Source organism: Rhinolophus hipposideros (genome assembly GCF_964194185.1).
Source record: "Rhinolophus hipposideros genome assembly, chromosome: 12".
In the NCBI taxonomy this organism is placed as follows: Eukaryota; Metazoa; Chordata; class Mammalia; order Chiroptera; family Rhinolophidae; genus Rhinolophus; species Rhinolophus hipposideros.
In genome coordinates this window covers 64,265,538-64,277,406 of record NC_138058.1, presented here as the reverse complement: position 1 = coordinate 64,277,406, position 11,869 = coordinate 64,265,538, and the positions used below count along the sequence as shown (strand labels likewise).

The 11,869-nt window shown below is 40.4% G+C and overlaps 1 protein-coding gene across 1 annotated transcript in view; it reads right to left on the bottom strand.

The window, feature by feature from the left end:
• Positions 1-537: 537 nt before the first annotated feature.
• The window catches only part of APOB (apolipoprotein B), a gene marked incomplete at its 5' end in the record, with an annotated part of 38,381 nt that continues 27,049 nt past the window's right edge, over positions 538-11,869 (bottom strand). The window contains 4 exons of the mRNA XM_081068660.1: positions 538-2,479; positions 3,415-3,598; positions 3,697-3,811; positions 4,203-11,780. Coding sequence (XP_080924786.1) covers positions 839-2,479; positions 3,415-3,598; positions 3,697-3,811; positions 4,203-11,780 — 9,518 coding nt within the window. The 3' untranslated portion in view covers positions 538-838. The remainder of the gene's footprint in view (positions 2,480-3,414; positions 3,599-3,696; positions 3,812-4,202; positions 11,781-11,869) is intronic.

The window sequence follows — 11,869 nt, the reverse complement described above, 5'->3', positions numbered from 1 at the left end:
ACACCCTGAGCAGCCCCTGGTAGCTCAGCCTCCTTGGAGGATATAGATAGACTCTCTCCAAAAAACCCGTCAGCCTCATGGATTTTCAGTCCCATTCCTCCTTCCTTCCAAACCCTTTGTGAGAAAGCCCACAAGTAATTCAGTGCCATGGCTAGTCACTCAGTCAGTCAACAAACAGCCCACACCAGTGCTGAGTGAGTTGTCTCAGAGGAGTTCCCAGCAGGGAATAATTGTTTCAGCAAACTCAGAGAACCCCCAAAAGGGGCTGGGCCCTTTAACTACCCAGCTACAAATGGTTCAAAAAAGAAAGCTGACAAGGCCTTAGTGACAACCCATGGCAATGGCCTGGTTGACTTCAGAGTTTGGAATACTTATTTTTAGGTGGCAAAATGTTTCCCTCCACAAATTCTGTCTTTCCCCTTTATCACTCAAAACACAGCGTGTGTTCTGCTGGAGGCTTTGAAATGTCAGACGTTTGATCAATACCCTCGTTTCACTATCTTTCAATACGAATGAGCCACAATGAATGGTCCAATACACAATAGAGAATTCATTTATTTTTTTTCTCCCTCCCCCCAAGTGTAGCAGAATAACTCAGATTCTGATTTCCTTTAACTTGCAAAAATATGTTGTCTCTCAGAGTTCAGAGACCTTCAAAGATCTGACGCCAGCTTCCGTGCAGCTCCAGTTCACATGTGCTTCTGCTTGTAGTCAGCTGCCTGCTACAGGGCTGGCCCCGTGTATGATATATGAACTCAAACATACAGTTTGATTTTTTCCCTTACTATGTGGAAGCTTAATTGGAGTAGAAGAATAAATGAGAATTGCGTTAAGAAAATTAGAAGGTGATAGTAAATTCTCCTGGAGCAATCTTTATGTCGGGGCTCATGCCACTGACTACAGCCGATTTCAGTGTTTGTAGGATCTCAATGATGTAGCTCAGAAACATGTGGTAGTTTTCAATGGACAGGTCAATCAATCTTTTGGACTCAGCAATGAATTTTTCATAGTAATCAGAGAGTCGGTTTGAGAAATCCTGTAGTTTATATTTGAACTGCTGGTGGTAATCAGAAGTGATTTCCTTCATTAGATCTGCCCACATTTTAATTATTTCCTGAGCACCGGTAGAAAGCTCTACAATCTTCTCTTTCCTTGTTCCATCTGCATCGGCAAGGATGCTGAGATATTTCTGGATAGAATTCTGCACGAATGGTTCAAATTCACTTGAGAGTTGGGAAGTAAAGCCAGCAACTCTGTCACTGTATTTGGAATGGAAGTCCTGAAGGCCATCTATTAGGATCTTGATCAGGTGGATTAGCTTTTCTTCAAGTTCATAGAATTTCCCTGTCCAGCTGACCACACGTGGAACCAAATATTCTTTGTGAAGAGCCTTTACAGTCTGGTGGATCTGCTCTAACTCTCTAGAAGCTTCCTGAAGTTTGTTTTGAACAAGTTCATTAAACTTGTTAAAGTTAGGGTATAGGTTTTCATTCAGAAATCTGAAAACATATTGAATATAACCATTGAAACTTGTGTTGATCTTGTGTTGGATATCATTTATGAGAATAGTAAATTTTTTCTCCTTTAAGCGGTTCATTTCTCCTTGTATCTCTTGGAAAACATTTTGTAAATATCTCTGAAGATCAGCTAGCATTTCTGTAGTTTTGTTAGACTGGAGGTCATTAAATACATTTTGGACCTTTTGTGATGAAGATTTCAATACTTTCCCATATTCCAAGGTTATATCTATTAGTTTATGACTCCTTGAATCAAAAGGTAGTTTAATCTTTAGGTCCTTGATCAATTCAGATTTCTCCATCAGGTCTTGGAAATAGGAAAACAGTGTTTCTAACCCATTATGGATTTTTGAATGTACCTGGGACAGTACCTTTCCTACCTCCCTCAGGACCATAGTGCAAAGTTCATCTATAGAGTATGTTCCACCCTTTCCCGGGAGCTGGAATCTGGTGAACTTTAGGGAATCAATGAATAAGCCAATCAGACGATTGACTATTACTTTGAAATCCTCAGTAACTCCTATTAGGCTGTCCAGCACCTTATTTTCAACTTTCTGGAGATCGACTTGGCCCTCTTGATCCAACAGGTTCTGGTACAGATTGCGGGCCTTGTCATTCCACAGCTGATAGGCTTGAGCGGTGCCTCTGGCTACCCTCCCGAGTGTCTGGTTCACCTTATCAATCTGCCTCACTGCTTCTTGATAGGCCTGGTCAGCACTGTTCTGCAGACTTCCTCTCACTTTTAAAGAAGCATCTTTCAGAGTAAGTCCTGTGTACTCCTTGTGGTACTTGCTGACATAGTCATAAAGGGCCCCTGTTGCCTTGGGCACATTGTCTTTCAGAGAGTTGAGCAATTCAGACACCGCCTCCTCTTCCCAGTTAACTTTCATCTGAAATCTCTCACTAGGTTCCTGGTACCGCAACTCAGTTTTGAGTATGTTGAGTTTTTTGTCTGGAGACGACTAAGACCAGAAAAGAAAAAAAGGATGAAGACAACATGGTTTCAATTATCCTGATTATGTAATATACTACACTAAAACTTCATTAGCAGTTGAGAGATCAGAGGATCTTGCATATTCTGAGGGGGATTTATCTTTCATGTGTCAGTTCATGTTTGTCTTATGGTTAAACAAGTCCACTGGTGTTAATTCTTCTTTATCACATGCCTCAGAAAGGATAAAATTATGCATGGCATTTACACAGTAACACTTAACATTAAGGCCTTCCTAGGGCTGAAGAGCAGAGGGGGAGGAGAAGAAAAAGGAGGAGGAGGAGGACAAAGGGGAGAAAGAAAAAAAAGACTAATTCAGAGAAAAAGAAGTAGCAAAAAAGGAAAAAGTCCAGAGCCCATCCAGCAGAGATCTAGAATACCAGTATGAGGAGCCACTCATTTCTTCAAGCCCATGACACACTTCAGTAATAGAACCATATAATGTCTCTTCCTCTACTAAATCTAATGGCATCTTTGATTTGGCCCTAGAAGAACTTGTGAAATACATGAGACAAATCTGGCATATCTCATCTAACAGTTCTATTGTGGGGAAGCATTTTGAAGCCTCAGATATTCCAGAAACTACTATCTGAAACTCAAGATATTCCAGAAACTATTATCTGAAACTCAGCATGTAGCAGAGTTTTCCTGTGACTTAGGTGGTAAAACATAACCCTCCTCTTTCTATATTTGCCCCAAAAGTAATAACGTAACAGTGGCAATATGATGTCATGTGTACATCTAATAATTAAAGTCAATAAAAGACTTGTTGTGATATTTTCTGGAGAATAGTTCATCAGAGAGGAAGTTCAACCTGCTCATTGCTTGTGTTTCACCTAGTCTGGGAAAGCCCATAGAGAATACTTTGTCATGGGGTGGGTATGTAACCCATTACGTGGGACTCACCTGAGGGCGGTAGTACAAGTTCCATTTTAAGGTATACTTATTCTTTTCTAAGTCCATGGCCACGGTTCCTATGGCTGGGGAGGCTGCTGAGTAAGAGTAGTTTTTCGCATCTGCACGGGAGTGCAGATGGACATCAGTAAATGTTGGGCTGGTGACATCAAGGCGAGCCTCTCGTTCCCAGTTCCTACAAGCAGAAGCAGATAAGCCATCATGAAAAGGGGACAAAAGTGGCAAAAATCACAGTGACTTGATAAGGATGAAGTTTCAATAAAAATCCCATACCAAAATGTTTGATATTTGCCATCTTCTTTATATTCTGCTTTTATGTCCTGGTGCACAAATGTTCCTTTAGTCTGAGAGACTAACATGGCATTTTCAATCTTGTGTGTTCCCACAACTGTATAGGAGAGATTTTTCATTTGATTACTAACTGTAGGACACAGACATTTTCATTGTGAAAACTGGGAGAAATCTATTTTAACCAAATGCCTTAGTTATATATTTGAAACATACAGTCCACATTTTTTAAAAACAGAAATAGTTAGAAGGAGATATTATTAGTACTAAAATCATCACAGAAATGTCTATTTTCTTTGAGCCCATTCCTCTTGAATGTCAGTAGGTTTTCTACAGGATGGTTTTTACATGTGGGGTAGATGTATGTCTCCTCTTCTTTTAAATTTTCCTATAGAGAGTAATTGGGCCTCTAGTCATATCTAAATACATAATTATTTATTATTTATAACACATAGAATTCGTATACGAGAGGAGTCAGGACATTTCCTTACCATTTAGGTTGTATTCCAGTAACTGTATGGTGGAGCTGCATGTGGAATCCAGGAATGTTTCAATGTGGTCTACTTTGTTTTTCAAACCAGCACTCCAAGTAGCATTATACAGGGGAGAGGCCACCCCAACATGTGCAGTCAGTGTTCCGAAGGAAGGGATGGAAATTCCAGCAGGTACAGAGAACTTAATGGAAGGAATCTCAATAATTCGCTCAGGCATGGTGATGTCTGGCAACTCAAAATCTGCAATCATGCTGGCCACCTCATTTAGATCTAAAACAGCAACGCCAACTGAAATACGTTTTGGAAAGGTGAACTGGGACACAGCTAACTGAGATTTAGGCACAGTTACCTCAAAAAAGGGAATTGAGGAGTCTTCTGGTTCAAAATACTTTGTTAATACATCAACTTCAGGGAATGTCACTTTGGGTAGTGCTGGTACATTGAGGGAAAATGGTGAAGTACTTAGCTTCTTGTAGATTATTATTTCACTGAAGTCAAGTGTGTAGGATGGAACCTGAAGATCTGTAAATGGGATTTGGAATGTAGGTATGACAAGAACTGAATTCAGATTATTTAGTTTCAGTCCAGGAATAATGAATTTATCAGCCAATGCTTGCACAGGGACAGAGAAAATATAGCTATTGGGGTTTTTCGTGTATACAAGGGCCGTTGAAGCACGAAGATACTGTTTCTTATCAACACTGGTGGTTCCATCCAGCTTTAGGAGGTCCCATATGCTCTTGTCGTAAATTGGTAGGCCAATATTTCTGAGGAACCATAGGTGCCCTTCTAAGGAACCTGCAATGTCAAGGCGTACATCTTCTTGATTATTAGAAAGCTGTACATCGTGCTGGAGAGATGAGGTAAGAACCTTGATCTCACTTTTCCAGCTGAATTTCTGGTTCTCAGTGTTGGCATTCAGGGACACTTCCTGGCCAAGGTAACCGACATCAAGGAGGGAACTGTGTTGACTTGCATCGACCTGAACAAGGGCTGACATTTTCCATGGGGAGAGATCTAGGGTGGCTGTGCTTTTATGCTCTCCCGATGTGGAAACCATGAGTCTCTTTAGCTGTAAGTGGTTTTTTGTATTGTGTTCCCAGATGGCATATATGCGTTGGAGAGTGGCTTCTCCAGCAAAACTTTCTTTTACTTCAAGGTTCCAGATACCATCAACTTTGGAGGTCCCTTGCAGCTTCACTGAAGACCGAGGACCCTTGGAATTCAAATAAGTGCTGACTTCACTGGCAATAGTTCCTGAATATTCCTGTGAAAGGACTGAACCCTTGATATCTCCTTTGTTAGATGACTCAATGGAAAAGTAAGAAGTGAGGCTTTCTAAGCTGAGCTTGTGGTCAACTGTCCCTGTAGCAGCAGAGTACAGTTTGGTGGAATTGAAATCATACTTTAATTCAATGGATGAAGAGATAGTTGGTTTTGACTTGGTATTTCCAGTAAGTTCTTGCTTGAAATCCATTTTCAGAATTGGAATTTGGACTTTTGCAGTTGTCGCCACTGAAGCGTCCATGTTTTTCTTAGTGAAGCTAATGGTACTGTCATGATGGCCTTCCACAAATTTGTTATTCAGAGACAAAGCTGTGGCCAACTTCAACCCTCTTTTCCTCGTCAAGCTTGAGGTGCCCTCTAACTTGTACTGCAGTGTTTCAATGACAGAAGAAGAGGAAGTGAGGAAATGAGCAACGATATCTGATTGATTGTAAAGTCCAACATTGGTATTCAGTGTGATGACACTTGATTTAAAGGAAAAATCATAGGTAACATTGCCCATGGCTGGAATTAAAATATTGCTTGGGATCCTTAATTTGTTAAATTCTGGAAGAGAAAACTTGAGAAAATCCCCAGGGATATGAAGAGCTGGCAGCTCTAGGAATGGTATGGTTAGGGTATATGAGGGCACAATGACACCAGAACCTGGTGTGGTGAAGCTGGGGGTGCTGATCTCTTTGGGGAACACATAGCCGAAAGCAAACATCTCTACTGTGAATGGAGACACTTCAGCGTTGACGATTGGAATAGTGTATCCAGGAATCTGAAAGATCCTGGGTTGGCTGTTAAGGGATTGTTCAACTTTGTACTTATCCAATGTAATCTTTGCCTTATTATAGGATTTGGTAAACAAATCTAATGTCTTGCTTCTGACTTTCTCAACATGCTTGTTGAAGGAATTGATGTTCTGATTGATAAATGCATAAAACACATCCAAAGGAATTGGGATGGAATGTTTGTCTTTGTTTTTCTTATACTGAGCCTTTACACTAAAATCAAACGATTGCTTTGTTGTTTTCAAAAATTCCTTCAAGCCTGTTCTTTCCCATAAGGAGAAATCTTTTACCTGTGGAATTGTGAGTCTTGTGTAAGGTACAGTCATTTTAGGAATTGTTAAAGGAATGTTTAAGAAATCCAGGTTGGCTTCTCCATTTATTCCTACGTGGGCCTCGATGCTGTTCTCATTGTTTCCAGCAGAGAAATTATGATTGTACTTGTACTGATTGAACCTGGCACTTGCTTGCCAACCTGCTCGCTGGGCATTCGGACTCAGAAACAGTGCATAATTATTCAGGAAGTCTATTTTCCCTGTCAATTTTAATGGAAAACTAACTTTCAAATTCCCTTCATTGTTTGTGGATGCAGTAATTTCAAATGGCTGTGCTGAAAAGAGAAGAGAATTTTTCAGAGTTCCACTAATTTTTCCATTTAAATGAGCATCGTGGTTGCCCGTGAGCTCTACCTTCTTTTCTCCAAGCAGTGCTGTGCCTTTAGCAGTCAGAACACTGTGGCCCACGTACTGAGATTCAACTTGTGACTGGATTTCAAATTTAGCAAAGTCGAGGAAGTCAGATTCAGAAACCAAGGTTTGGTTTACTCTTAGGTGTTTGCTATTAACCTTATTAGACATTCTAAAGGCAGTGTCGGATCCTTTCATAGAGAAGCTGATTTGTGATTCATGTGTTCCCTCATCTGAGAATTTGGGGCAGGCCCACTTCCATGACCCTCTTCCAGAAGAAGTCCATGTTCTATGTCCATTTTCCAACAGGGCCTTGATTTCATTGTGCAGGTCAGCCTGACTGGAGAAGTCCAGTTTGGGGATGTTCAATTTGTGGAAGTATTTGGTGTTGCTGTCCAGGGTAAGCTGATCGTTTATCTTGATGAGCACACCATTACTGAGCTCCAGTGTATTTTTTTCTGTGTGTATACCTGCCACTGTGTTTGATTTTGCCTCAATAGTGTTTCCCAAAGATAGCACTTCAACCTTACGCTCTATTTTCAGGTACTTGCTAGAGAAACTCATTGATTCCTTCAGAAACAGTGGATTAATCTCAGGGTTTGAGAGCTGTGCATTTGCTTGAAAATCAAATTTGAGGACTTCTAATTTGGAGTCTCCTTTGGCAGTGATGGAAGCCATGATTTCTGCATTGTTCTCGGGTGTAGTGACATTCTGAATGTCAGCATTTACATCTAATATGAAAAGAGGAGACTGGATTTTCAAAACACCATACAGCTTGCCCAAAGCAGGTACTTTGATGGTGTCTGAGATGCTGGGGAGCTGGAATTCTGGTATATGAAGGTCAGGAACTTGAAAATCTTTCAGGTCAAGATGTGGAATTATAAATTCTGGAATTGTGATTTCTGGTACATGGAAGTCTGGCAGAGTGATTCTAGCAAGAATGGTGTCCACCCCCTTCAGGTCCCTCAGGTATACTTCTGGAACTGGCCATTGCAGCTCACTGTTCAGTATTTGGTCAATGATTCTGATGACCTTTGCTTTTATTTCTGCCAAGTCAATTGTAATGGAAGGAACGTGGAAGGTGTTGAGGACAGTAAATTCTGGCGTGGAAAAGCTGGATGGGATTTTTACATCTTTCAACTTTTTGAAGTTTATTTGAACTGATGGAATCTTCAGATCTGTCAGGGGGACTATGAAGCTGGGAGTCTGATATGTAGCTTCCTGAAGGGCACGCAGACTGACTTCAAAGGCAGGTATGATCCCAAAGATGGTCTGGATTTCAGGGACAGTGAACCCTTGTTCTACCAACACTTTCACGTTTTCAGCCCAGTCTTGGAGAGAATACTGTTCTGCAAAGTCAGTAAGGTTCTTAGCAGCAAGTCTCCACCAGTCAGAAATGTAAGTGACAAGTGTGCTGTAAACTTGGCCAACCAAGGACAGGTATTTCTGAACTTCCCGCTGAAGGTCCATTTGATACATTTGGTCTCGTATATATTCTAGGGTCTCTTGGAATTTGACTTTCATGTAAATTAAATGTGTCGAATTTAAAGCCTCCTGTAACCAATCTATGAATAAGGTGATCTTGGTGTCTTTTAGATTTTCCAGATGGACTGAGACCACAGCCTTGATGTCCTCTACAAACAATTTTAGTGCTTTAGCTTTTTGTGGAAGGTCCAGAGCCTGGATTTCACCATTGATTCTCTTAGTCACCTCATGGATTTTTTTATTGGTTTCATCCACAAACTGATGGTAATCAAATGACTTTAATTTCTTTACCAACAGGTCAAGGAATCTGTTTACTTCTTCAATGAATTTTTTAAAAGTCATCGCCTTAAGCTGCTGGACAGCATCATCAATAAACCCAACCAATTTCTCAAAGTGATCTTTTATCCCAACTTGTTGTAGGACATTGCTTAGCTTCTGAACAGTCTCCTTTAACTTATATTGGTGGGCCAACTGTACTGATTTATCCATTAAAACCTGGAAGTGTTGGTCTGTTTTATACATCTTAATTAACTTGAGAACCATGTCTCTGAAAGCATTGATTTTCTCAGTTACCTCAAAATTTTCAATGAGATTGCTAACATAGAATTTTATATGCTCAATCATTTCCTTTATTTTTTGAAATGGAATTGTCATTCTCAACTGATCTAAAAACACTCTGACATCAATAGCTTCAACCTGTTGTTTTAACTTTTCTGCAAGGTGCTGGATGTCAATATTCTGAATCTGTGTCTTGAGATGTTGCAATTTTTCTTGTATCTGGATTCTGATTTGATACTTAGTATCCATATTTTGCATCCAAGATGCTGTACTACTTCCAATTTTGTTAAAATCAATCTTTTCAATAAACAAATATAGCTCATGGATTGTTTTTACTAAATTTACACTGATATGATAACGTTCATCAAGAATTTTCAATTTTTCAATGATTCGATCAACAATCTTAGCAATAGCTATTTTAAAATCATGCAAATCATAATTATCTTTAATATACTGATCAAATTGTATCACATATGTTTGTAGTTGAGATAGTTTTTCATTAAGGTTGATTTTGAAATTGTCCAATTGAATTTTTATATCATTTTCTGTAATTCCATAATTTTTTATGAAAGCAGTTAGTTTCTCCTTGGCACTTGAAACTTGTCTCTCCCAATTGAAGTCATTCAGATAATCATTCACTGGCTGTGAGAGTTTGTCCAAGGCTGCTCTGTATTTCTCCACGAACTGATCAATGTCGATGCGTTTCAATTCTCTCTGTATGGTTTCCAATACAGTTACCATTACTCCTCGGGTCTTCTCAAAATATTCCGGCAGGATGTTCAAGAAGGGGAGGTTAATGGTGTGAACGTCTTGATTCTTATCATATTTTACAGAAGCAATAATGGTGAATCCTTGGGGCTGGTCAATAATATTCCTTATCTCCAAAGCATCAATGACATTGACAGGCTCACTGAGTATAAGTGGCACTTTAATCGGGGTGTCTAGCATGGTGAGGTCAGCCAGGGCTCGTCCACTAAGCTCCACGCCGACTTTGTCTTTTGTGTTATAAGCATCGAAGTCATGGCTGTATTCATTTTTGTTCAACTGGGTCTTGAGTTTCCAGATGCTTGTCTGCTCAGCTGGAGTGAGCAGGACACTGACTTTGTGATCAAGAGCAGAGCTGATGCTCCTTCTGGACCTGAGAAGGTGACTTGTGGATCCTTTGTAATCATGAGAGAACGTAAGGGCCAGAGGTTCCGCTTTCAACAGGAATTTGCTGTACAGCTGCCCAGTGTGTTCTCCCCAGAGAACCAGTCTCCCATTGCCATTGGTATGGGTATCAATGGTCACTGTAAACGGGGCCATTACAGAGTGGAAAACGTTGCTGAAATGCAGTGAGTCCGAATTGTAATTTGTACTAATGTCAACGGCTGAAGCTAACCCAGCGATGTTCGCGTTGAGCCGATGGGTAAACTCTGTATCCTGTGCCTTAGCGACAGTGTCTGCTTTATAACTTGCGGATAAGTCTGCGTAAGAGATGGTGTAGATGTGTTTGATTTCATTATTTTGGTAGGCTCCTTTTATGTTTCCACCCACATTCAGCTTGAGGGGTTCTAGCCGTAACTTCCCATGGTTGGTCAGATCCAGAGCATTGAATTTCAGGTCATTGTTTAAAGTAGTTACAAGAGAATAGGGCTGTAGCTGTAAATTAAAAGTTTGCTTATAAAACTTGTCAGAACTATAAATGTTGTCAAGTTTTGAAGAGAAGTCCAGTGCTAAACCTGCAACGTTCAGATTGTTCGTGTAGTCAAGTTTCATCTCCTCATAGGAGCCCATCATGTCATGTGAAAGCTTGAGTCCCTCCTGGTTGATTTTGAAATTGAAAATATTTTTGCTGTCGACACCCAGAATCATGGCCTGATAAGCACTTCCCAGTGATACCTCTGTGAGGGCAGCTTTTCCTTCTAGACTGAATTTTGCATTGTTTTCCCTGAAGCGGCCATTTGTTGTTAATTTCACAGATCCCCCAGAGAGGCCGAGCGCTGCATTCAGTTCATTCTCCAACAGCAGGGGGCTGTACTTGAGGCTGGTCGTTGCACTGGTAGACAGTCCATCTTGGGTAATACGTAGTGTTGCTTTGTGAGCACCAGTATTAACTTTGTCAGTGCCCAAGATGTCAGCATTTAATTCAAGACCGTGGGAATTTAGTGATCCAGAAAGCAGAGTGAAGAACCTCAATGACTTATAATCAGCCTGATATTCAGAACGGAGCAATGCACTTTGCTTAGAGAAGGTCAGATCTACTTTGTTAGACGTGGCAAAGTCCTCGTACTTCCCATTGGTGTCAGATTTCAGAGTCAGCTCGTGGTTCTCATATTTTAGGGAAGCAGTGTTTTTCATGATGCCACCTTGTAAATCTGAGGAAGAGGAGAGGGAGAAAGTTCCATCTTCATATCTTCCCGTTATCTGGTTGGTGCCCTGCAGGTAGGTGGAGTTAAACCTCAGCTTGGACTCTCCGTTTAGCTGGCCAGTGGTAGGATCCTTCTGATAAGACAGGCTATATGCACCTTTAGCATAGAATGAAGAGACTCTGAACTGCCCGTCAATCTTGGCTTCCTTGATATACAAATGCTCCTTCTTTTTTGAGTCCAAATGTACTGAAGCAGACATCTGTGGTCCCCACTCACTAGATGCATTGAATGTCAGCAAACTTTTTGAGGCTGGATTGTTTCCAATGTTTTGTACATGACTGAATTTGACATTTGAATCCAGAAATTTGTGGTATAGAGACCCATCACATGATACTGTGAACGTATTCTTGTAGTCATATGTTGTTTCTCCAGATCCTAATGTAAAAATTAAAACACATTGGTTAAATTAGGCAATAAATTTCCAGAACAATTTCTATGTTGTAAGATTTTCAATAATAAAGTAA